The following is a 25,387-nucleotide window of genomic DNA, read 5'->3' as shown; positions in this document are numbered from 1 at the left end:
CTTGTCAGGCTAGGTGATAGGATAGATACAAGCAAGGCCAGATTGGATCTTCGAACAAGTTTGATCTACGAAGCGCGTTCCGACTTCCGTCCTCTCCGCTCCTCGCCCCGACTCAACTTCGACCAACAACAACAGGAACATCCATCTCGTCTTGGTGTTTTCCCGTTCACTGAAGGACTCTCCTCCTCCTTCAAGTCTTGCTGCACCACTCCGCGATAGGTGATCTTTCTCCGAGCCCCACGATCACCCTCTCACCACTCACCCACCCACCATGCCCATCACACATCTCCCCCTTGATCACCTCCTCACCTCGACAGACCCTGCGGACTTTTCGGCACGAAGACATTTGTCAGACGTCTCGGTTTCGATTGCAAAGAGCAAGAAGGTGGTGATTGTCAGTGGGGCAGGGATCAGTTGTTCCAGTGGTATACCTGTGAGTGGTGTTGCCATGTTTGTTATCAGGTGTTTGGCGCCAAGCTTCTGTCCATGGAGCGAAATAATCCGTTCGACACATAACATTACTAGGAGTACCAGGACCACATGTGCTGATAAATCGCCCCGTTGGTAGGACTTTCGATCCGAAGACGGTCTATACTCTCTTGTGAGGGCAAAACACCCCAACGCCTTTCTTTCAGGCCGCGATCTCTTTTCCGCAGGAACGTTCTCCAATCCTCAAACCACCTCTATATTCTACACTTTCATCGCCGAACTATTCCTGTCTTGTGCGGCGGCCCAACCGACCCGTACACACCATTTCATCCGAAAGCTCGAACAAAAGGGTAAACTCCTCAGAAGTTATACTCAAAATGTTGACGGCTTAGAACGGAGAATAGGTATAGAGAGCGGAGGGAGAGGAAAAGGGTTGAAGAAGAAGGAGACGAAGAATGTGGAATTGCATGGAGATTTGGGGAGAGTCAGATGCGTGCTTTGTATGAAGGATTATGAGGCGACAAACGAGTGGATAGAGATGTTTAGGGAAGGTGATGCGCCGGAATGTCCTTCTTGTTTGGAGCGATGTGAGTGTTTATTTCCCCACGAAATTCATATGACACTTCTCGGTATGCGCTGGCGGGCAAATACTTGGGCTCCGAAATTGGTATGTGATGGCATCAAACTGACGGTGTGCACTTCCTCCTTCTGTCTAGGCGAGTCGCGAATATCTCGATCGGCGCGAGCAACACCCGTTGGCATACTACGACCCGCCATCGTACTGTATGACGAACCTCATCCTCTCAGCGACGATATCGGTCAACTGACAACCTACGATCTGTCTCGCCAACCTGATGTACTGCTGATTATGGGTACCAGTCTCAAGGTTCACGGACTGAAGCGATTGGTGAAGGAATTCGCCAAATCAGTGCATGGGGGAGCGAAGCGAGGTCTTGTTGTGTTTGTTAACGCAACACCGCCAAGCAAAGAGTGGGAAGGCGTCATCGATGTTCATATTCAGGGAGAGACGGACAAGTGGGTGGAACGAGTCGAAGAAGAGTGGAGGAGGGTCAAACCCAGTGACTGGGAGGTGCAAACCAGACTGGACGGGGAGATGGTACAGGTTGTCAGTTCGGCCAAAACCGTTTCAAAGGGGAAGAGCAAGGGTGAGTGGACTTGATGAGAGATGATGGACGCAGGGCTAATTGTTCCATGTGCATAGCTTTGGCCGACTCTAACAAAGCAAACAGGTTACCGACTCAACTACCCACACCTCGGTCCACCGCTTCTCCTCGATCGCCCGTCAAACATCATGCGCCGTCGTCTCCTCTTTCTGCTATCGAGGTGAACACCAAATTCGATAACGATGCCCTGTCGTCTCCTGTCGCCGCTCCACCTACACCTCTATCACCGAGCAAGCGTCGATTCAACGTTCAAGATAGTCCGAGCAAAAAGTCTAAAGCGTACGATATCGAACCTCCCAAGACTGGTCTTCCGGGCACACCTGGTCGTGGTAACTTGTTTGCGAGTCCACAAAAAGCGCCTTTGGCCACTGCAATTGCGAATGAGGATCGGGAAAAACAGGCCGAAGAGGAGGAATGGGAAATCTTTGGATCTCCAACGAAGAAGGCTCAACCTCAAGTTGTCACACTTGCAAAGGGACGGGCGATCGGGAAGAGTGTGAAGGGGAAATCGGATGGCAAGGAGAATGTACCAGACAGCTTGAAAGGGACTGTTAGCAAGGTGAAGAAAGTCAGAGCGGTGGCTGCGTCCAGTCCGAAAGTGAGAAGGACGAGAACAAGAACGGCAATGACCACACCTGCTGTGGCTTCTGTGAAAGCATGATTGGATTGGATTGAATCAAGGACTTTTGTGGGAAGGGATTGTACTTTGATATGTTCACTGTCTTCATGTTTACGGGATGGCGGGTGACGAGAAGAAGAGATATAGACGATAATGTTCATGTATACCATTAATGATGATGATGATGAAGATGGTGATTGTGCCACATTCGTTCGCTGGGTGCCTAATTTGAGATAAGTTGATGATGCAAGTTAAACCGCGTCCAGTGAGTGTCCGGACTACTGCACAAGAAGAAGCACGACTCACCGCTAGTCTCACTTGTGATTTCACTTGATCATCGTCCTGTTGCTTATCCTCTATCTGACAACGACTCGAGGTGAACATTACACTGCTCAGACATACTAGAGCTTCGTCTCTAGAGCTCAGAAGACAAAGGAGGTGGTCTCAGCTCCTTCCCCACTCGCGCTACGACACTGCACGACACGACACGACCCAAATCACACAGTCACTCTCGCTTCTTATTCGGTTTCCCCAACAAATCAGGTGGACTAAGCAGTTCAAGTCACCAGACAGTTTACACAATTGTCCTATAATTTCCACTGTCCATCTCGACGCTGCTATCGCAGTCCTCTCCCCCATATATCACTCCTTCACAAAGCTGAGGTCGAACTCGGACAGGAACCGACCAAAATGTCGGTCATACAACCGAGCGGTGAGTGACTCGTTTCAACCTTTCTTTGTGCAGCTGCAACATCCCTTCCTTTATCCTTCTTTGATCTTCCGAACCCTTGTACTCTACATCCTGGTCACTAGAGGTCACACCCCTTTCCTCCTCTTTGTTCACGTACCAATATCTGCACTGCATTCATAGTAGCTGAGCTGGTCATCGCTTATCTCGGCCGAGCCAAAGTCGGTATTGAGAATCAAACTGACATGCTTCTGCACATTCCTGTAGTAGTGATACCGCCAAATATATCGTCTCCGAGTATGACGACCCCAAAACCTCACGCTGTGAGCTTGCAGCCGATAGCTTTGGAAGTGACCGAGGTAGCAGTGAAGGACTACCGCAATGGACAGCTCGAGGATGGGAGACAAGGAAGTGAGAACGGACATGTGGATGAATCAAATCAAGTCGATGGGTGAGCTCCTACTGTTCTTCACTCTCATTGCTGGTTCATTTCTGATCCCCTTATAGCCGTATGACACCTCTTGCCGATACCACCGCCTCTTCCAACAGCTCGACCTCGCACGATCCACCTTCCCCCAATCCCACCAACATATCCTCCTTCTCCGGGTCAACTCAGCCTCCCCCCGCTTTCAACGCCACAATATCCCATCCTGCCGAGATCGGTCTCGGCGGCGCTCATGGAGAAGAACAGCTGAAGGGAGCTCTACAATCCAAAGATCGAATGTTCCTCCTCGTCCTGGCCAAAGAGATCGAAGCGTTCATCGCGAAAGTAGCATCGGGAACAGCCACGACGGTCCCTCAAATCCCGATACAGGGCGCAACGACAAGCACTATGGCGGCGTTAGGACCGTCGACACTCATTGGAGCGGCGCCGTCGAGCAAGTTTCAGAGAATGTTGGTTTACAAAGCTGCAGAATGGTATGGACTCAAAGCGGTGCCAGGTCAAGATGGTGCGATGATCGTAGGAGTCTTGGAGTCTTTCGATGAGAAGAGGTAAGCTAAAAGTCACCAATGGGAAACACGAACGCCTAGCTGATAAGTTGGAACAGTACCACCTTGAAACTGGCCGACCTTGTCCCTCCTGCCCCTTCCCCTACACAGAAATTCCGGATCATGCAACGAGCTCAGCCAAACAGTAGCGAAAGTCTCGATGGTTCAGGCTCAAACGATGGATCTGCAGATGGCCGGGCAAGCAAGTGGAAGACATTAGAGGAAAGAGAAGCGGCTTACGCGGCTGCTCGAGAGAAAATCTACGGAAAGCAAGCTGAGACTGAGGAGCAGAGCGTGGATAGCATCACATCAGAAGGGGTAGAGAGGACGAGTCGAGCAGCGGCAGCTCTGGAAGACGATATCGATCCAGTACCGAGACGACGGTATCAGAACGGAGCAGCACCGCAGTTTGAGGTGGTATATCCTTCGCTCTATCATCCACCAAAAGCAGAACCGCACGTCCCTCCGCCGATACCGCAAGATCAGCAATATCCCACTTCTGGCCCCGTGTCTTATGGGTATCAGTCGAACGCCATGGCCTACCAACCGTATTCTCAGGTGGACATGAACGGGTATCCAGTCATGGGTCAATTAGCGAATGGTGGGTATGCGGCACCACAACAACCACAGCAGCCGGTCTATGGCTCGATGCAACAGCCCTATATGGATGGTGGGCAAGGGTATATGCCGCCGCAACAATATCAGCAGAACGGTTATGCACCTCAAGGATGGCAACAACCGGGAAGACCGAACGGGACGTATCCGATACAAACGATGCCCCAAAATCAAAACCAGCAATACAACATGATCGGAGCTCAGCAGAACGGCATGGCGCCTGGACCTGGACAAAGCCAAGGTTGGCAATATCAACAAATGATGTCAACCAATCAACCGATGCCTATGATCCCACAGGGTGCTCCGTATCCACCATACGGGTATCCTCAACAACAACCCCCGCCACACCCACAGCAAAGACAGGGGATGTATCCTTCCCTCGTGCAGCCCACGCCTATGCGACCGCAACCTCAACCGCACAGCTCTGCGTCGTCTTCGATCTCATCAAGATCGTATCAGGACGGGTCGAGACCCCATTCGAGAGGGTCAACTACCAGTACGAGAAGTGCAGCGAGCAGTGTAAGATTAGGAGCTATGTATCCTGCGAGTCAGGGGCCGGGGTATAGGCAGAAGGGGATGAAAGGTCAAGGGATGAACGGGTTGACCAGTCTGGGATTGGGTGAGACGAAGAGAAGTACAAGAGGGCATAGTCCTGTAAGTCAGCTACTGACGTTGCTGCAGGATCCTGAATGCTGATCGATCATTTAGTCATCGACCACGACAACGTCGTCGCGGTCTTCGAGACGAACAAACTCGATCCAACTTGCTCCTCCGACACCTGGTCAACATCAACTCCCTCAAAGACCAGATTGGGCAGCAAACAACGTCCCATATCATCCGTCGCCACTACCTCTACCCAATTCACAGATGCCAATGGGACCAAGCACCGCAGAGTTTCCTCCTTTGTTACGGAACGGAACCAATGCGGAGCCGATGCAGGTTGAGCGTGCGAAGATGAAGGCGCCACCTAGCGGGAGTGTTTGGAATGGCGCCGCGAATGTAGCGAAGAATTTACAGCACAATCACGGATATCCTCAAGCTCATCCTCATCATATCTCACATTCTTATGGCGGTCATTCGACAAATGGGAGTATATCATCGCCTGTTTCACCTCGAATGAGTATTATCCCTGGACCAAGTCGGACGCGTACGCCCAATCAAGCTGCGATATATACAGGGGAGCCAACGGATCCGGACTTCCCCAGGAGAATACCAGCCAAATCAGCTCCAACGTTGTATGATCCTTCAGCACCTAAATTGAACGGTGGTCAAGGTTCGAGACCAGCTTCAGTAAATGCGAACACAAATTCTCAGTCGACCGTCGAGGGTCTGACACCTGAAGAACTGATAGAAGCAAAGTTGGCGGCGGTATCGATCAATGCGGGTGTCAGTATTGGACCTCCACCAGCGAGAGCGGCGAGTTACGCAAAGGTCGTCAGGAAGGATTAGGCGTGGAACGTGGAGGAGTGAGTGCGGGAGAGCAATGAGCGAGGTCGAGGGTGGCATGAAGTCTGGATAGCCGGGTGGGTGGATTCAGTTGCGTATGAAGTTAGCGTTAGTTAGGTAGGCACCAAAGAGGGAGGTAGGTAAGGCCATGGTATGAAGTAACATTAAAAGTGCCACATCACGTCAAAAGTCGGAAGTCGCCGCATCTCGTCCACACCACGCGCCAGGACACTGCTTGTTATTGCCAAAGAGAATACATTACATTCATCAACATACTTGTACGGCTGTTTGATTCAAATCACACATTGTACTGCCTATTGCACGTTGCGTTAGGGCACGATGCCACCTCGAGGAAGACGAGCACCTTCTTCGCGGTCTGCGAAACCGACTCGGACGCAGACTTCTACGCCAACACCAGCATCGCCTCGTCCCGCTTCATCGAGAGGATCATCGTCCCTCTCTCCTATCAAATCTACCCATGAAGAAGAAGTGGAGGATGTTCCTGAGCTAGAGGTTGGTGGAGATGAGATATTGGGAGATGTAGGAGATGGAGAGGAGTTGAATCCGGAGCTTGATTTAGATATGGATTTTGAGCTGAGTGCGGGGATTGATGAGGCTCTGAATGAGCTACAAGCGGTTGGTGAAGGGCTAGGAGGAATCGAAGAAGAGTTGGAAGGTGGAGCTATGGAAGAAGATGAGGAGAACTTTGATGAGGGGGAAGGCGAGGAAGGCGAAGGTGGGGAAGATGGCGAGGAAGAAGAGGAAGATGAAGATGAGGGAGATAATGACGATGAAGACGAAGATGAAGATGAAGACGAGGAAGATGAGGATGAGGACGACAATGACGACGAGGAAGAAGATGATGAGGACGAGGATGAGGATGACAAGGAAGAGGGAGAAGAAGAAGAAGATAACGACGAAGAAGAAGGCGCCGACCAAATCTCTGTCTCAAGAGACTTGACATGTCCCAAACACCTGAAATTCAAATATCCTTCTTCCGTACCCGACTTTACGATTCTTTCGGACCGCGAAAAGCTCTTCAAGATTGCTCGATTCTTACCCTGTACCGTCGCAGGTTGTGAGTGTGTCGGTCTAATCCCTCCTTCCGATAGACCGATCAAGATTGTAGGTCATAATAATTCACAAGAGGAAGAAGAGGAGGACGAAGATGAGGATGAAGAGGATGAAGATGCCGATGGAGATGTATCAATGGAAAATACAGCCGAAGAGAGGAAGAAGATCTGGAGAACGGATGAAGGTTGGTGGAAGGTTTGTGGGGAGTGCGGTCATGGTTGGGAGGAAGGAGGCGGTCATGTCTTTGAAGAAGGTGTAGGGGCAAAAGAGAGAAATAGAAGAGGAAAGGTGGTAGGCAGAATAGAGGAGTTGTTGCAGGTGGGTTCCAGTCGTCGCTGCTTTTGAAAGATCCAGAGAGCATTGGTGAAGCCTCTGATCTGTACTGACGTGGTTTTGGCATGGACTTAGGACGAAGGCAACTTGCTCACTTTCCCAACGCCACGATCGGAAGCTATCCAATCTCTCGCGAAACAGTTGAATCATTTCGTGCGAGTCTCCGGCAAAACAACAGTTCCTTCATTACCAGAGCCTACGGATCTCACTTCTCCGCGGGCTGACACGCCCGCAGAGGAGGATGGGAGCGAAGATGGTGAACCGCCTCGAAAGAGACGGCGAAGCGAACATGATAATGACGACGGTGGTGAAGGTGATGGTGACAACGACGAACATGCCGATGGGAATGCAGAAGCAGAAGAACAAGATGGAGAACCCAAACATGGGAAGAAGAAACCTGGGAAAACAGCAGGAAAGGGAACCAAACCACGTACTGTGGTGCGTGGTGCGCGAGGTCTCGTGCCTATGGAAACAGATGCGGATGGGAATCAGCATGTAGCGGGTCATTTGCCCGTCAGTGCTGGTGGAGAAGGGAAGGAAGCGGGCGGCGCGGATGATGAAGAGGAAGAGGAAGAGGAAGATATTCCTTTGGCTAGGAGACCGGAATTGGATGAAACTGAACGGAAAAGACGGACGGAGATCAAGGAGAAAGAGAGGGAACGAGAGGAAGAGTTGGTGAGAAGGTTGACGAAAGGCACCAACGTAGAAGATGGAGCAGAGGGGCATGGAAGAGGACAGGAAGGTATCGACCTGGAGATATGGGAGGGCGTAGAGCTGGTAAGTGTTAAGCCAAGCTAATGGTCTTTCCGCTTAGTTGCTGATGGGATCGCCTGTCTTCCTATCTGTATAGCCTAAACTTCCACTTCGACCAGCAGCCATCGAACAGCAAAATCGAGAGATCATGCTTCCTGTTGTCGGTTCTCGAAATCCAACACCCGTCGCTACGATCCTCCTTATCGGTCTCAAGAACCTATTCCAACGGCAATTGCCGAAAATGCCCAGAGAGTATATCACGAGATTGGTGCTTGACAAGAATCATATCAGTCTGGCTATTGTGAAGCGGGGATGGAAGGTTGTGGGTGGAATCTGTTATCGACCTTTTGAGAGTAGAGGATTCGCGGAGATTGTCTTCTGTGCAGTGGACAGTTCTGAGCAGATCAAGGTGAGTGGAGCTGCACTTTCCTTTTTACCTCAGGCTAGAGAGAGGTATATGCTGACAATACATCCAGGGATACGGTTCACATCTCATGAACTCGCTGAAAGATCATGTCCGAAAAGCCCATCCTACCATCAACCACTTCTTGACCTACGCCGATAATTATGCTGTTGGATATTTCAAGAAACAAGGGTTCACGAAAGAGATCAGCTTCCCGCGAGAGAGATGGGTCGGGTATATCAAGGATTATGAAGGAGGAACGATCATGCAGTGTACGATGTTGCCAAAGGTCAAGTATATGGAGGTACATCAGATGTTGGCGGACCAAAAAGCTGTAAGTGTGATCTGCTTGGTGGGGCAGTGAACCACGGTGGCTAATGGTACTTGTTTTTCCGTTATCAGGCGATCCTCGCGAAGATACGAACGATATCAAGATCTCACATCGTTCATCCTGGATTGGCTATATTCAAAGATCTGAAACCCGGAGAAGAGCTCAAGTTGAGCAAAGAACAAGTCCCTGGACTGGGTAAGTTTCCGATATGCTTATTGATTTTAGGCATGATTGCTGACCTTGTCTCACCACAGCGGAAAGCGGTTGGAACCCTGACCTCGACGAGATGTAAGTAATCGTTGGGATGATGGGTTGAGACTATAGTAGTCGCTGACAGATACATGCTCCACTGCAGAATACGACAACCGAAACGCAACCCTCATCATCTACTGCTACAGCTTGTACTGAACGATTTGCAGAACGAACCTTCTGCTTGGCCATTCGTCAAGCCGGTAGATGGAAACGTCGTTGCAGATTATTACGATGTGATTGCGAATCCTATGGGTGAGTCTGCACCCCCCAACTCTGTAGACTCATGCCAGTCTCGTATATGATGTCGTGTACTGACGACATCCCAATCAGACCTTTCAACGATGGAACATAAGCTTGAAAACAATCACTACGAATCCGTGGAAGATTTCGTAGCCGACGCAAAGACCATGTTTGATAATTGTCGACAGTATAATGGAGAGAAGAGCACATATACGAAGCAGGCGAACCTGATGGAGAAGGCTCTGGATAGGATATTGAAGAAGAGACAGGCGACAGTGTGACGAGTGCAGTGATCTGAACGTGGCGCAGTGCATGTTAAAGTGCGCTCGTGGTGTGTAGAGGTATTTCATTGTTGTACAGTAGCAGTACTTAGATGTAGCATGGAATACGTTGGGCCATCCTCGATGAACAGCAAAATGCTATGGTTCGTTCTAGTCATGAGCCTTCACACTCGCGCACATACACGGGCACACAACTCGCAGTCACCATTCCGCTTTTCTGATCCCAGCACTGCGCCCTCTCCCCACATGATCACACCGGTATCACGCGGCTACGGCACTATCAAAACCACGACCGCCTGGAGAGTTCCATCAATGATCCGTGTCACATCTTCGGTAGACAGAATCAATCCTGCCGGCTACTCTTCCATCCGCATAATCAGACTCCCATACACATTAAGATGGTACGATTGAGCCTCGTCACTTCCACATGATGTCCGGTCCGATCAGCATTGAAGAACGTGTGTCTGTGTGTCTGTGTGTCTGTGTGTCTGTGTGTCTGTGTGTCTGTGTGTCTGTGTGTCTGTGTGTCTGTGTGTCTGTGTGTAAGAGGGAAAGGGGTCTAGGGTGGGCTCCATGGGGTAGCCACCGATCAATCAATTTCCAGAACAATCAAAGGTGAGAAGACTATGACAGATCCTGCTTCTTCTTCAACGCCCGCCCTTCTTGGGGTTCTGATGAAGTTATCAGCTTCGCCGACCTCAAGAATCACAGAAGGACAGGTGACGAGGAGTGAATGCTGTGCTTGATCTCATCATCCTCTAGTCACAGCCTTCACAGTACTCATGCACATTCGTCCGTCCACCCTGTATCGCCTAGTCACACAGCATTCTTCCATTCATCACTCTTGCTCATACCTTTATCTGACCACAGACCGAACCATCGCTCTCCTACGCCCCTACCGACCAAGTCAACGATGACTTACGCTGAACGCAACTCCCAACTCATTTACGATTGTTATCACGCCGAAAGCAAATTACGTTCAGCCTGGGGATGGGGTGATCCTCGTGCCGGTGAGAGATTGTAAGTTGAATTGATTTGTCTGGGCTATTCCTTGGCTTCTTAGGTACATAAGACACTCCCCGCTAAAGCTTGTCGTGGCGTGTTCCTGTAGAAGAAAGTTTGCCGACTGGTTAGAAGATATCTGGCTAGAAATTGATGATCTGAATGTAAGTGTGTGAACAATATACGCCACGGCGTCCCCCTCCCCCCGAGACAAAGTCGATTGTGGGGTTCGGTCCATTTTCTTGAAAATTTATGCTCTTGCCCTTACACGATGCCGACAATCCTTGCTTTGTTGATGCTATAGGACGATGGGGCACTCAGCGATAGAGCAGAGAAAGCAGCGTTGAACGGTTAGTACTCTCTTTGATCTGGATCTTCGTTAGCTTATCTGTTCCCACGCCACGTGCCCCGCCATTCAGCATGCACCGATCTGCTCGACCTAGATTATATCCCATGTGGCGATTTCCTCAAATATATCGTAAGAATAAGGAACTGCTTACGACCTGGTATCGGTTGGACCGATGTGAGTCAGAACTCTGATTCACTTGGCAGGCAAAACTGTACTGGACTGATCGTTACTCCCTCCACTACTATTCTCACAGTATCCATACGATGTGACGGGTCTCGAAGTAAGTGTCCGTTGGAAAGGTTGCAGTCATAGTCGATTCTGTAAAGTAGCGTTGCTGATCGGTTATGTCCACCCGTGTAGGACACATCAGAAGAATCGTCAGACGATGGTATGATGTTTGAAATGGATGATCCTTGATCCTTGATCCTTTGATGAGCTGTAGGGTGGTTGCTGGTCAACCTTCCTTGCTGTATGTATTGTTTGATGTTTGACAGCCAATGTTGTTTCTGGTTTATGATATTCGCATGCTCAACAGTCACAGTGTTCCTGTACAGACCTAGGACCAAAAGGTGTTCGCTTTCCGTACTGCATACTCACAAGGTGTAATGCAAAACATTCTGTCCAGGAACTGTATCTACAAGTCCGTCACCTCAACTCTTAGGCTAATCACAAACACGGCAAGGCGCTATTTCGGGCCGAAGGTCGTGTGGATCATCTAGGGTCTAGGACGTCGTCAATCTTTAATTATCCAAAGGGATATGTTATCGCAATCACTGCTCGCTTGCTCAATACTAGGTCGACCACGCGAAAATCTCTCGAATTATCTTTGGCGTGTGGTGTTGGCGTTAACGATGGTGACTAAGGACTGAGAATCAATTGATTGGGGTATTTCACCACCGTTCGCGCTCTACTTGATCAGCACTCACAACGTAAACGCGGGTACCTGTGCCACCGGCACGGTGGGAGCCGAACATCTTGATCGTCAGGACCGTTATCAGAACGCGTTATGGAGAGACTTTATCGATTTGTCTCACTTGTACAGGAAGGAGTTACTGTAGTATTTCACTATCTCACACACAAAAACAGGCAAGCGCTGGGGGATCCGCAATAATCAGTTCAAACTTACGCAATCTTCCCATGTCACCCCTTCTTGCTAGATCTATTTGCGTAAATACAATGATAACCTCGCGCCAAGATGTCAGTCACTGTACACGTCGTGGATCTTTGTGGTTATCGTTGATTTGCATTGCCATCTCATATGCTCGACGAAAAGAGGTATGAGTGCGACGAACTGACTGTTGAGGCGTCAACGATGCAAAGAGTGCCTTAACTTGTCAACATCGTCAAAGCAAGTCTTCTGTGAGGCATATATAGAAGGTTAACGATCTGATCTCGGTTCAAGTCGTCCTGTCTAATCGCAATCCATTTGAATAACCGTTTCTCACCTCTAGTCACTCATTTTGATCCTGACCTTAATCTCCCTAACCACGATGTTAGTCAAGCAACTCGTCCTCGTCCTGTCTTTCGCTAGTCTAGGCTTCGCCTACCACGGTGCCGCTGGTCCAGCGTGTACTGGTTCAGGAGCTTGTACATGTGAGGCATACAGTCACAGTCACAATGTGACTCAAAACACCTTAAAGTCGCTGGCGCTAACGCTTCCCCTGCAGATCCCGACGGTGATACCACAGTCAATGGATTTTGCTCTCCTAATGGATTCTGTGCCGACAATGGTGCCAGATGTGCGAACGATGACAACTGCTACAATTACTGGTAAGTCGCCCATAAGTCACCAAAAGGCATTTTTTTGGAGGACGTCGAGTACTAAAACAACCGTTGCGACCGCAGTGGAAATGGTATCTGTGGTGGCAATGGAGCGACATGCACCACGAATGAACCGTTCACTCACGGACAAGGGGCCGTCGCATGTAACAGTGAGTCTACAGTACCCAGTCATGATATCACTTCTCATCAAGTCCCTCTCTCGCACTCCGTGGGCATCTTGCTAACCTAACTCAATGTCTTTGTGCTTCTTAGCCGATGCTGGTGCCACTTGCAGCGCAGGGGTTTGCACCGCGCCGCAACCGGAACCTTCAGCGAGGAGAAAGAGAAGTAATCAACCAGCGTATCCGTACAAGCAGTACAAATACAAGCCGAAACGTGCCGCTCCTACTTCCTAGACCGAACCCACCATCATAACTTACTCGTATTTGCGATGTACCCGTACCGATACCCAAGATAAATGGATAATCGCGTATACAAGTCATCTGAAATACCTATAGCGTTTTCGCGTGTACATCTGTGGACCCGTCGAATTCAGCTCAAGCTGCCACGACACTGATAACCAAGGTTCAACGGCAAAGGGAGCGGGGAGGTGGCCGAGATTTTGTGGTCTACTGAGGCTTCTAAACAGGTTTTTATTAACCGTCTTGAACGTCGTTGATCGTCGAATATCTCAAAGAATTCCCAATGGCCATCAGTGCTCGCACGAATTGGGCGGACCACGCCGATTTCGCGAGTGATCTTTACTGTGAGATTAGAACAGTGTTTCAACATTTATGACTAATGAGCGATCGGTCTATTTCCGCGTTTCAATGGCGGGGTAACTGCCTCCGGCTCCGCTTGATTCGTCATGATCAGTCGTTTATCGGAAGAACGCTATCAATATGTCCTACTTATACGGAACAGTTCAAGCGAGTAAGTTGGTACACAAAGCCATACAGTCATACAAGCATACCGCACGGCCTCTTGACCGAACAAGCGCAAGACGTTCGCCACAATCAATTTACGCGATTTCTCAAACCTTGTTTCAGGCCTTTGCTCGTCGGACAAACCTCCGCCACCATAACATCCGGCTTTTTCCTCCTTTAACTTGCGCGAGGAGTACTCATCCATCAAGTTGTATGATTTGTTGTTGGTTGATTGTTGATATCAATGGCATTGTTGCCATCCTATGATCTTCTGATACGGCATGGAATGTGACGAATGAGCTGTTTGAGGGATGTTAACAACAACAAACAATGACATGCCTCCGTAGAGGGAACTACAGCATACCAAGGCATATATAAAGCTCGAACATGCCTTTTTCCTGTACAACTGTCGCTTCGTCTCATCACCAAATCTTCATTAATCTTCACTCACCTTAGTCGCTCATTTCCATCCTTCTGTCTTACTTACCCTACCCTACTCACCCTTAGTCACTCCTTCATTGCCCCGGTTACGATCGACTACAATGTTTGTCAAGCAACTCTTCCTCATACTCTCTTTCGCCATCCTGGGCTTTGCTTTCCAGGAGGTTCCAGGCAATCCATGTACTGGTTCAGGTCCATGTTCATGTATGTCATCACCATCATAGCCCGATCCAACGGTCGTTAGAAATCGCGATGCTAACGCTGACGCTGACTCTGATTTTCAGATGATTACAGTGGCTCTGAGGGTCCAGTGACAGTCTTTGGCAATTGCGCTCCTGGTGGATATTGTGCCGATAACGGTGCAACATGTGATACCGATTACAACTGCTACACTTCTTGGTAAGTTGATTGCAAAATACCATTTGGAACGAAGAAGAAAAACCGATGAAGAGTAAAATGGTCATTACCAATGTAGTGGTTCCGGTGTCTGTGGTGGAGCAGGAGCTGAGTGCACGTCGACCAATCCGTTCACACACGGCCAGACCGAGACCACGTGTAACAGTGAGTACAGAACTCATCGTCGTTTCTCATCGATCACCTCACCTCACATCACTCCCTCACTCGCTCACTTACAATGCATCTTGCTGACTAGACGCATAGCCGATGCCGGTGTCACATGCGACACGAGAATTGAGACTTGTATCGCACCTCAGGCGGGGCCCGAACCTTCAGCCAGGAGAAGGCGGAGTGTTCAACCAGAATACCCGTACAAGCAGTACAAACCGAGACGTGCCGCCCCTTCCTGGGTCTGATCCGAACATCATACTCGTTACCTCGATGCATCCTATCAGAACAAGTGATAAAACCGCCCATATAAGTCATTTGTCGTGCCTACAACCGTTTTCGTGTATACATCTGTGAAACTGTCGACGTCAGCTTGGACTGCTTCTTATACTGACCGTCAGAATCCACCGCCGAAGGGAGCGAGGGGAAACGAGACTAGATAGGCCACTCACTTTCTTTACAGCTTCTAGTACTCCTCCTCAACGTCTCGTCAAACCCGACTTTTCCGCACCTCGCGTCTCCAATGCTGAAGACTTGCCAATCTCCTGCATGCCAACCACGATTTCTCCGTTCGCTTCCTTCTCCACCTCTCCCGCTTTCACATCACCCGAACCCTCCGCTTGCAATCTGATCGTTTCGCCGTCGTTCAATCGAGCTTTGACGAATCCTTTCGCTGTAGATTTCAGCAGTGCTCGTCGACCGACTCCCGCAACATCGATGTAAACCACCGCTACGTTCTTGACGGATCCACCGACCAAAGCTGTCGCTTCTCCTGCATCTGGACCGTATTTATGACTTCGTCTCGTTAGCACTTCTCTTACATGGTTGAACTCACCCAGCAGCAGATGACGCAGCCAATGTTCCGTTGTTGATCAAGTCGTGGGCTGTCGCTTCTAGACTTGTCAAGACTACTTCTCCTGCCAATAGCAATCTGCTCAACAGTTTCCTCTTCGGTGGGGTAGGACCAGTGCCCGGAGTTTGAGGTCGCGACGACGATGGCGAGTCGTGGTAACGCCCATCTTCCAATACCGAATGATCGGAATACGTAGGAGGAGCATTGTAGTTACTGGTTTCGGCGAGTAAAGTCTCTGTCTGAATGGGTACAGCTACAGTATGACTCTTTGGGGAAGTGACTGGTGGCGGTCTGTTTCCGGAAGCAGGCGCAAGGTACGAGGGTTTCGCCGGGATAGGGGGAGGGCCATTAGTCTTTTGGTGTCTTGGGGGAATGGGTGGAGCCTCTGTATTTCGTCGATACGTGTCCACGGCAGGTTGGATGCCATGCGTGTACGTTTTCTCAGCCACGGTAGATACGGCCTGTTCGCTCAATGTCAATCAGCATTCATCAACAGAAGCGGCCTCGTTATCGCACGCGGGGAAGTTGTTGACTCACCCCTTGGATCTTCTTAATGGTTGTTTTGGTTACGACGGCAGTCTTGATAGTAGCCCTATGAGCTTTCATGAAGCTTTCCTTTGTCTCAGGCGAGAATCGAACGGGTTCAGCTCGAGGTGTTGAATTCTTGATATACAGATCTGCACCTGACATCATCTGTCTTGAAGACCATGCTCCGAAGGATAGGATGCCGCGACTAGCCAACAAATAAGCGATTGTCGATCGGATTGACAGTATGATATTACTTACCTGATATTGTGTGCTCCTCGCAACAAAGCATCGTCGGCCAGCTCTGCCTGAGGAATGGTCTTGACTTTCACCGTCAAGCAATCTGATCCGTCCACGGAACTACCAAAATCCAGCATCACAGGCTTGTTCTTATCGGTCCCTGCCAGTTTCCTATCCTCTTCTAGATCCAGCGTCTGATCCATCTCGCCTATGATCTCGCCATTGTCCTCATTGATGATCACTAGCTTCCCTCTCAATTCCTCCGGAGCCAGTGGTGGTGAAGAAGCTGGAGCACCAGAAGCTGATTTTGAGGGAGCAGCTACATTCGTGAGAGCAGTGACTTCTGCTCCAATGCATCGGTATTGTCTTAGCAGCACTTCGAGTGATTCCAAGTTTTCCATGTCGGCTAAAGAATTGGGTAAAGGCAGTGTGATGAGAAGTGAGGCGTTTGGTACCTGGGGAGAAGGGACGATGTAGCTGATCCCATCCTTGTCGACTTGCTGGGGTTGGAGCATCTCGCCGGGAACAAGAGCCATCTCGAATGTTGCTCCTACATGCAGGACGAGCCAGAAATCATGGGTGGGGATTGGTGGATCTGAAGGTGATGGCGCGAAAGGGTTGGCGGTTTGTCGACCGATCTCAGCGGGGATGGGCAACGAAACACATTCGAGTCTGCCAAGCCCACGTCAGACTACCACGCCGATCACAGAAGATACGACAGTAAGCGTGCTCACCTCATCTGACCTCGAGCCAGGACCATCGCCTCTGAATCATATGACTGCCATGTCAGCTCGATACGCGACCAAGTTCAACTCACCTGTTTGACAGCAGCATGTTCGATCGTGAGCAAGAGATATCCACTGGCTTGGTCTACAAGGGGTGTGGTTGTTCCACTTCTTGATGTCGGAGTGGCCATGTCGGTGAGATATAATCAAGACTTGTAGATGAACTTTCAGCTAGGAGGGCATGTACAAAGACGATCAGGAAGAGACGCGATGCCTTGTGGGGTTATGTATGGAAATACGACTTGCCTAACTGTAATACTGTGTCTCCTCACTGGAACAGCGTCATCGAGGGCCCCAGTATAGCATCATCCCACAGGAACAGTTTACGTAAATCAGGTTGTCACTTGGCATAACCACGCTAATCACGGTGGCGAGCTGACAGTATATGATTGACCAAAAACAAGCTGAAACATCGCAACACACCGTTGGTGAAACGGTATCATGCGTCGTTGCCACTTTCAGGATCTCGGTTCTTCAAGTTCGATGCGGCAAGGGTTCGACTCCCTTACGGTGTATCTTTTTTTGTTTTGTTCGGCGCTTGTTTATAAGTTCACCATCTGGCAATCTTTTTGGATATTGAAAGTGTACATGAATGTTGATATGAATACAGAGAGTTCATCATGCTTGATTACTAGCGCGGGCACAATAACTCAGCAAGCGCTCCTCTCGTAGGTGACGATCAATGCGTGCACGGGTGCAGAGCGTCATGGAGCAAGATATCGCTTGATTGTCGTGCTACGTGGCGGCGACACACCGCTGTGTGACACCCCTTTCGATTCAGCCAGTTCGACACTGGTAACGGTCTCCGAGCGGGCTAGTGGGCGTCGCTGGGCTGGCGCGACCATGCGAGATGATGCAGCTCCTATGTGCACATCGTCCGTTCAGACTCTTTCTTCCGTCGTGCATCACACTTTCGTTTCGCTCACTGGTAGACCCCACTATTATATAATTCACCTGCGAAGTGTCGTCCATCAACTGCTCCTCAACTATAGTCGAAGCGCACGCCAGGCAGTTACTTCTTGGTAGTGGCAATTGGCCACATCCTCGTACTCCTCCCGGGACTTTTTGGAGAAGCCCACGATAGGTCGCAATGGGGCGAGAGGAGGGGTTGCGCACCTGACCTTTCTGCCTCTTGGGTATATGCAGTATATACCTTTGCGCGCACAATATCATTTATCGCTGCTCTGTCAGAGTCAGAAGTGCGACTCTGAGCGATTCAATCCGAGGACGAGCATCAAAACGTGTTTGTTGAGGAGAGGGTACACCAAATGTCAATCAGTGGGACAAAGAGCAGAGCGCAAAATACTTTTCCGATCATGGATTTGGGCTGGGGTGGTGAAAGGGTGCTCGATACTCACATTATGACATGTACGTCTTCCCAAGCTTGATCGAATGTGACCAATACTTCCATCGCACGGCGTTGGATAAAGTTCTGCAAGTCCTCGAAACTATCGATTAACCTTCCTCTGAATCTCTTGTTGAAGTTCATATCAGTTCACTCATGCGACAGAGCCACAGTGTTCTTAGCCATGTTAAGAGGATGGTGGTAAATCAGATGGGACTGTCAACCCAGCCGACTCGTATCCCCCTCCCTTCATCCGTATGGCCTACATGACTGCCTCGCTCAAGCTTTTCGAGAAGTCCCAATTCGCAAAGTCGACGCGACCTAATTCCCCCCATACGCATACGCAGATCACAGCGATTGATTGAGCAGAATCTCATTCCTTCTGCTGTCTTTCCTTGACATGCAACTGGTCTAGTACGACTTGCAGTCGTTCTCAACATTGCTGATCCGTCGCACTTTCACTCAACTCGGTTGGACGGGCGGATCAGCAAATGCTCAAGTCAACAACACCGAGTCCCATCTACCGATCCTATGCATAACTCGTCAATGCAATGTTCTATAGTTACCGTAATTTGGAGCTACATAAAGATCGTGTTAACCAAGAATGTCCTTTCGTTCCAGACAAAAGTGTCCAACAAATACTGAGACTAACAAAACGTACGTGTATATACTTCTATTCATTTGCAAAATCTAATTATCAGAGAAGAGCTACCAAAGACATCGCAACAAAGCCGAAAAGAGCAGCAGGAGTCAATGATAACAAGGTGTGCGAAGCTCCACTGGCTTTTGAGTTCGTAGCAGCTGCTGCAGCACCGGAAACTGTAGAAGATACAGAGGAAGTCATGTTGGTACTGGTGGAAGTATTGCTAGTTGAAGTGATGTTGTTAGATAACGCTGCAAAGTTTTTAGGCTTTTGGTTCGAGATGTCAATGTCGGTGTAGTTTCGAGCGAAAGATGGGAAGTAGGGCATGTTCTGGTCTCCATCGATGGGGTTTGAGGTGTCGAGACAGTATGAAGAGGCGTCGGCGTAGAAGGGGTAGCTGTACATTGTCGGATGGAAAGTCAGCAATAGTCCAATGTCAGGGCAGCTATCATGACGCTTACAGCTTCTCAGTGGGGTCTTCAGGGATCCAGTTCTGCGCAGCAGATTGTGTCCAACTCCAAGGTCCGGCACTGCAGTCCAAGAGTCAGTATGACTGTGTCAAAGGTTGATTGCTAGCCGCACTCACAGCTCATGATGGACGGACCAGAAGATCCATCCGGCTCCCAACTCATATACGTTCGACTGGACTTCCCAGAATTGACGCATGAACAACGACGCCTCGTATGACGAGGTGAAGTTGTAGATCACGTCGTTCATGCTAAGACCCCAACAGGACTTGTAGTCCACGCAGTAGGTGTTGACACCGCTGTGAGAAAGGATATGTCAGCTCTGGTCATACCCATCGGGTGAAGATACTTACAGTGCCCACTCGCCAACAATCTAGGCAAAGGCACCAGGTGTGAGCATGCCATCTTCCCGATATGGTGACCATCCACTTACGACAGGGAAGTAAGTCTGAGCTTCGGAGATGGCAGCTGACTGTGCGCAGATTGTATCGAGATGTTCCTGCCATGACTTGCTGCTTGATCCACCAAAGGCGTCATAGATGTCTGCGTGGGAATATTCAGCTCGAGGACCAAGCCACGCGAGAGGCAAGACTCACGAGTGTCGAGAGCATAGTTTGTCCAGTTCATCCCTAGATGCTCTTGCGACCAGAAGTACTTCCAGTTGAGAACGGGCTGAAACGAGGTTTCAGCGTTAGCACACTGACATTGTGGCCTTGGATAAAGCGGTCGACTCACCTGGAAAGCATCGTGAATGACAACCATGACTTCGTTGCTACTCTCTTGGATATGTTCGGCTCCTCGAACGGCATTGTAGCCTTGAACGTAAAAGTCTGCCAAGACGTCAAAGTTCATTCCGTTCGGGCTGTATTCGAGGATATAAGGCTGTAGGATAGATCGAATTAGTACCAGACATATGGTTGGTTGGCAATCATAAGAGGGGCGCGGCTCACCTCGTTGGTCAACTCGATACTGTATAGTGAGTTAAATGTCAGTGTCACGCTCGCGTCTCTGCATTGACGAACCGCCACTCACGCTTTGACGACACCGTTGAACCTATCTTGCGTGACGAATTCCGTCATGTTCGCCAAAGCTTGCATTGCTCGTTCCATGTTCGTCGCGTTGTTTTGGAACTCAACCGGGCCCTTGTATCCTTGGTTATCTTGGCCGTTCTGACCGCCTGGTAAACCGTGCAAATCCATCATGACGTCGAGGCCCCAAACGCTAGACCAGTTGAGCGCTCTTTCGAGATAAGGTAATTGTCCTTGAATGTAACTATTTGGCTATGATTAGTAAAGTTGTATCTGGGGATATTGCAAGATGGCATCGTGACCACTCACGGCTCAAACTCTTCTGGGTCGGTCCATGACCAGTATCCCATAGGGATTCTGACCGTATTGAGAGAATAGTTTGCGAATCGCTTGAAATCATCTTCGGTGATGTATGAATCCCAGTGCTTTTCGAGTCGGGTGAGACATTCTTCCTTGCCAAGGACTTCACAGAACGTCCACTGGAAGATGCATTATCATCAGTCTTCAGAATAGCCCGATGACTGGCCGTGTGCGAGTGCGAAAGATCACGTCTCGCCTGCTAAAAGGGAAAGGAAAGGGTTGACTCACCTCGTCAGTGATATAGTCGTCTTGTAAATCCGGGACGTCAAAGTAATTTGGCATCATCCAATTCTCCATAATGAACCATCCACCAAGATTTACACCTCGGACTTTATCGCCTGCAACTGATCCAGTTGGTACTCCTCCTGGTTCGGTGTACCATGACGATAAGGCGGAGACGGGTTTGGAGAGCGCGAGTGCAAGGGAGAGAGCGACAAGGCCCCGACTGAGGGCGTTGGGTGCCATGTCGAGAAGAGTGTAGGGGGATAGAGGGTCAAAGGATGACCTGGGTGAAGTGAGATGCGAATGTGTTTTGTTGTGTTGTGTATCTCTTACTGTGATTTCGTTGTTGTGTGTGTGTTGGTGATCGTTTCGATATGGACTAGAGGATAATTATCTGTCTAGTCGAGGTGTTGTCGAGTTGTTTTGTCGAAAAGAGCGTGATGAGATCCAGGTCGGTTTGAGCTTGGCGAGTCAAAGGGTATGCTCGGTGATGAAAGGAGTTTCACGTGTAACAATGCGTCTCGGGGCGTTGCGCACTGACTGAATGAGATGAAAGAAGGGGTAAAAACGTAAATGAGTGTGGGTCTGTGCGTATGTATAAAGTAAAGGTAACGAACGTATGGTCGGTCTATGTAAAGGAAGTAGAACAGGAATAGGGAATTGACGTCAAGCCAATCGATACAAGCAAGCAAGCAATCGACCCGATCTTTTACTGGAACTGAAATGCAAAGAAACAAAGAAACGAAGAAGAGTCAACAACGAAATGATGCGGTAGTTGTCTTTGTATTGTCGGAGGTTTCTGAATCTAAAGTAAAACTTTGTTTCGAGTTCCTTATTATTATTGAAATCAACTTTAGTTGGGAAAGATACACAGATTCCGGTTCCGGTAGTGTAGACGCGCCTGCGCAGTGAGTAGTTGTGAGAGTGAATTGTTGAAGTAGAGAGGTAGAGCAGACAAAGTTCGAGCTGTGTCGCTTTTCTATCGCATGCATTGCATTTATGTACAAGACCTTAAGACCTCTCAACGACGATGGTATCTGGACGTGTTGATTTTTTTTCCTTGTTCTTATTGTGCCGCCAAGATGCGAGCCAAGAGAACAGGCGCGTGAATGAGGATTGGGATCGGAAGATGATACGAGGTACGGCATCCCTCGTCTGAATAATGAGAGAACTAAAAGTGACAACCAAGCGTTGCCGAGAGTCGCGTTCCTATGCACAACCCTGAGTAGAAAGGTGCCACACTCGGCAGTGAATAGGATGCTTGGACGGGATTATTTATGCCATGTGGCTATCCCATTGAGCTTTGGATAATAGAGAATGCAAGCGCGTCTGCTGTTTCCATCTCATGTTGACAACATGAGCAATCGATACCAAGTATAACGGCAGACACCACCAAAAGACAAATCTGTTCTTGTCATCGCTGCATCACTTTCAACCCGGAAACAGCATGTCGTCTAGAACAAGAGGGAAGAGGGCTGCCGCTCCAGTCTTTCCTCCAGCCGAACCGGAAGCATCGTCCTCCACGTCCCGGTCTCGTACACGACGACGAAGTACGGTCAAACATGAACAAGAGGTCGAAGAACCCGAAACGTTAGCCGACGAGCAAGCTCTAGCGCTGGGAGAAGCAGAAGATGAAGATGCATTAGGGGAAGATGAGGATGCAGAAGGTGAAGCGGTGGCAGTGGATACATTTGATGATGAAGAGGAGGAGGAGGATGAAGACGATGCGCAAGATTATTTCAAGGCGGGAGCGCCGCGTCGGTCTGCTTCAAGACGTGGTGGAGGAGGTGGTACGAGAGGTAGAGGACGGGGAAGAGGTAGAGGTAGAGGACGAGGAAGAGGGAGAGGTGGAAGAGCAAGACACGTTGAACCTGTCGAGGAAGATGACGATGACCAAGAGGCAGGAACGGATGATGCTGAAGGTGAAGATGAAGAAGTAATCAAGCCTTCTAGAAGAGCTAGAAAGAGTGTCAGCTACAAGGAGATACCGGTCGCACTTGTTGACGAAGACGAGGAAGGCGATGAGGATAACGAGGAGGACGATGATAACGATGACGATGATGACGATGAAGGTGAATTTCAGCTCATAATATCGCAGTGAGGTGACTATATTGACTCCCTTATCCAGCGCCTGCATCACAATCACGTCGTCGACAACCTCCTGTCAGACTCGCTTCCAACCTTTCAGTATCCACTCCTACTCCTCGACGTCGTCCAAGACATTCTGTCACAAAGGACGGTGATGACGACGAGGACAAGACCGACACGCCCTACAAGAAGGAGAAGATTCCCGGTGGATCTGGAAGAGGTGGTTTCAGCGTCAAAGGTGCTGCTGCGGCAGCTGCGAGAGCGAGATGGGACAAAGTGAGAAGGGAGAGAGCGGAAAGGGGAGAGGAAGACGTGCCTAGATCGGCTAGAAGACCCGTAAAGAGACAACAACATGCTGCGCCGGCTGTTGATGTGGTGGAGAGTGAGTTTGTACTGTGGAGTGCTACATCGAAACGAATTGAGCGGAGCTGATTTGTACACGCTGTAGTGGACTCGACTATCACGATCAAGGGAACGGAATACAAAGTGGGCGACGACGAGTTGCTCTTGGATGACGACCCGAAAGGAGATACCAAGGTGGATGCGGAGGGTCGATTACTTGGAGGTGAGTTGCCAATGCTAATCTTTTGTCTAGCGCAACTGATGATAATGGGTTGTAGGCCGTGAATATAAGCTTGTCACGTTCACATCGACGGAGCGACGGAATCCCGAAAAGGTCTACGCTCTCACTATCGACGCTGCCCGAGCATGTGGTTTTACCGACTCGCTAGCATTCCTCAGACGATGTCCACAGATTCTCAAGCTGTCATGTACGCTGGACGAGAGATCGAGGTTGATTGATATGGGCCGAATCACCGGAAATCTCAAACATCGACAAGTCACCATGGTTTCTGTTAGAAACGTCTTCAAGCTCATGGGTGCGAGAGTGATCAAGAGTGAGTAAATAATCGAGACTCGTCCAGATAGGGTTTCAGCTGATCGATACGATTTGGGTAGACGGTAAATGGGTCACCGACGATTATTACGAAGACAAAGCTCTGGCGGAATGTGTTGAGCACGGCTACGAGCCGTACACTGTCGTCCACGACGAAGAGCTCGCCACCAACGCGAATGCCAATGCCGGAGGACCGTCCGGTAGACCGACATTAGGCGACACCTCACGTTCAGCTGCCAACTTGATCCCCTTCTACTCTGTCGGTGGACCAACAACGCACTTTGCGGGTAACGGCGCGGACCCATGGTCCGAAGCTGGACATGGGAATCGACGAGGAAAGCTCAGAGGCGCAGGGATTAGCGAGGAAGATTGGATGTTGAAGCTGGCGGAGGAGTGTAGACGGATGGATGAGCAGTTGAAAGCGTGGCGAGAGGAGAGACTGACAACGCTAGAAGGGGTGGACGGACCGAAGGGATGGGTGTACACGACTGAACAAAAAGCAGAAGAAGACGAAGAGAAGTCATTGGAGTACGAGCAGGCGAATGGCAGTGTGCCAAACGGGTCATTGAAGCCAACATTAGACAGGAAGCGAAGTCTCTTGTCGCAGGAGGTCACCAGAGGAGATGTTACCCTTGAAGAGGAAGAAATCGCACCAGGAGCAGATGAGACGAATGGGGATGTGTCGATGGACAACGAGAAGGCACCAGCCACAGAAGAGGGCGAGATTCTTGTCGAAGAACCAGGAGCCATCTCGAACAAGTATAATTGGGGTTTGGGACGAAGTTGGCAGCCTGGCGTAGTCAGAGCCGCCTACGAGGTGAGTCGAAGCACCCATCGTACCGATAGGAGCGTACACTGATGAACATCCTTGTGTAGCCCCACACACATATGCCACATGTCCCACACCGAACTCAGCCGACTGTCGCATCGACCGTCAGACTCGCCCCGTATCCTATCCTTTCTTCAGCGTCTGATTCCAAACACCTCAACTTTGTCCAATCCGCCGTCACAGGTCCTGCGGCGAGAGGACTCGCAAGTGTAGAACACGTCTTTGAGACGGATAGTGGGGGCGAAGAAGAACGGAAAAGACGGATGAGAGAGGTTGAAGAGGCTTTGGAGTGGGAGAAGGAGATGAAAAGAAGACGAAGAGGCGATAGTGAGGTTGTTTAGATCAATCACTTATCGATTACTGCATAATATGTATACTGTACAACATTTTGTATGGATACAATTTTTAGAAGTCCCCATTGCAATC

The 25,387-nt window shown here is 49.7% G+C and overlaps 9 protein-coding genes across 9 annotated transcripts; 7 read left to right on the top strand and 2 right to left on the bottom strand.

Moving 5' to 3' along the window:
• Window positions 1-271: 271 nt before the first annotated feature.
• On the top strand, window positions 272-2,274 carry CI109_101673 (uncharacterized protein; the record flags this gene model as incomplete). Its single annotated transcript, XM_032002391.1, has 4 exons — window positions 272-433; window positions 569-1,016; window positions 1,146-1,595; window positions 1,652-2,274. 4 exons carry the CDS (start codon window positions 272-274, stop codon window positions 2,272-2,274), a joined length of 1,683 nt encoding a protein of 560 aa, XP_031863328.1.
• An 891-nt stretch (window positions 2,275-3,165) lies between these two features.
• Window positions 3,166-5,974, top strand: CI109_101672 (uncharacterized protein; the record flags this gene model as incomplete). Its single annotated transcript, XM_032002392.2, has 4 exons — window positions 3,166-3,371; window positions 3,428-3,913; window positions 3,970-5,179; window positions 5,234-5,974. The coding sequence occupies 4 exons, from the start codon at window positions 3,166-3,168 to the stop codon at window positions 5,972-5,974; spliced, it is 2,643 nt and encodes an 880-aa protein (XP_031863329.2).
• Window positions 5,975-6,310: 336 nt separating this feature from the next.
• CI109_101671 (uncharacterized protein) lies at window positions 6,311-9,638 on the top strand (the record flags this gene model as incomplete). The annotated part of the gene is made up of 8 exons (XM_032002393.1): window positions 6,311-7,363; window positions 7,454-8,155; window positions 8,229-8,540; window positions 8,608-8,868; window positions 8,937-9,060; window positions 9,120-9,153; window positions 9,221-9,369; window positions 9,448-9,638. 8 exons carry the CDS (start codon window positions 6,311-6,313, stop codon window positions 9,636-9,638), a joined length of 2,826 nt encoding a protein of 941 aa, XP_031863330.1.
• A 913-nt stretch (window positions 9,639-10,551) lies between these two features.
• On the top strand, window positions 10,552-11,406 carry CI109_101670 (uncharacterized protein; the record flags this gene model as incomplete). Its single annotated transcript, XM_032002394.1, has 6 exons — window positions 10,552-10,658; window positions 10,750-10,804; window positions 10,945-10,990; window positions 11,060-11,163; window positions 11,243-11,269; window positions 11,350-11,406. The coding sequence occupies 6 exons, from the start codon at window positions 10,552-10,554 to the stop codon at window positions 11,404-11,406; spliced, it is 396 nt and encodes a 131-aa protein (XP_031863331.1).
• A 1,073-nt stretch (window positions 11,407-12,479) lies between these two features.
• On the top strand, window positions 12,480-13,166 carry CI109_101669 (uncharacterized protein; the record flags this gene model as incomplete). The annotated part of the gene is made up of 4 exons (XM_032002395.1): window positions 12,480-12,582; window positions 12,657-12,759; window positions 12,835-12,920; window positions 13,024-13,166. The coding sequence occupies 4 exons, from the start codon at window positions 12,480-12,482 to the stop codon at window positions 13,164-13,166; spliced, it is 435 nt and encodes a 144-aa protein (XP_031863332.1).
• Window positions 13,167-13,652: 486 nt separating this feature from the next.
• On the top strand, window positions 13,653-14,929 carry CI109_101668 (uncharacterized protein; the record flags this gene model as incomplete). Its single annotated transcript, XM_032002396.2, has 5 exons — window positions 13,653-13,683; window positions 14,184-14,321; window positions 14,402-14,516; window positions 14,593-14,678; window positions 14,778-14,929. The coding sequence occupies 5 exons, from the start codon at window positions 13,653-13,655 to the stop codon at window positions 14,927-14,929; spliced, it is 522 nt and encodes a 173-aa protein (XP_031863333.2).
• Window positions 14,930-15,160: 231 nt separating this feature from the next.
• On the bottom strand, window positions 15,161-17,215 carry CI109_101667 (uncharacterized protein; the record flags this gene model as incomplete). The annotated part of the gene is made up of 6 exons (XM_065967031.1): window positions 15,161-15,476; window positions 15,532-15,995; window positions 16,072-16,267; window positions 16,321-16,971; window positions 17,034-17,062; window positions 17,117-17,215. 6 exons carry the CDS (start codon window positions 17,213-17,215, stop codon window positions 15,161-15,163), a joined length of 1,755 nt encoding a protein of 584 aa, XP_065823103.1.
• A 1,911-nt stretch (window positions 17,216-19,126) lies between these two features.
• On the bottom strand, window positions 19,127-21,392 carry CI109_101666 (uncharacterized protein; the record flags this gene model as incomplete). The annotated part of the gene is made up of 11 exons (XM_032002398.1): window positions 19,127-19,469; window positions 19,534-19,602; window positions 19,659-19,838; window positions 19,893-19,912; window positions 19,973-20,082; window positions 20,136-20,211; window positions 20,275-20,421; window positions 20,490-20,508; window positions 20,572-20,811; window positions 20,877-21,046; window positions 21,156-21,392. 11 exons carry the CDS (start codon window positions 21,390-21,392, stop codon window positions 19,127-19,129), a joined length of 1,611 nt encoding a protein of 536 aa, XP_031863335.1.
• Window positions 21,393-22,596: 1,204 nt separating this feature from the next.
• CI109_101665 (uncharacterized protein) lies at window positions 22,597-25,302 on the top strand (the record flags this gene model as incomplete). The annotated part of the gene is made up of 6 exons (XM_032002399.1): window positions 22,597-23,221; window positions 23,278-23,619; window positions 23,686-23,802; window positions 23,858-24,133; window positions 24,195-24,949; window positions 25,009-25,302. 6 exons carry the CDS (start codon window positions 22,597-22,599, stop codon window positions 25,300-25,302), a joined length of 2,409 nt encoding a protein of 802 aa, XP_031863336.1.
• Between the last annotated feature and the right edge of the window lie 85 nt (window positions 25,303-25,387).

Source organism: Kwoniella shandongensis, chromosome 3 (assembly GCF_008629635.2).
Source record: "Kwoniella shandongensis chromosome 3, complete sequence".
Taxonomy (NCBI): Eukaryota; Fungi; Basidiomycota; class Tremellomycetes; order Tremellales; family Cryptococcaceae; genus Kwoniella; species Kwoniella shandongensis.
Note: the sequence above shows the minus strand (reverse complement) of the source record. Positions and strands in the feature narration are given on the sequence as shown.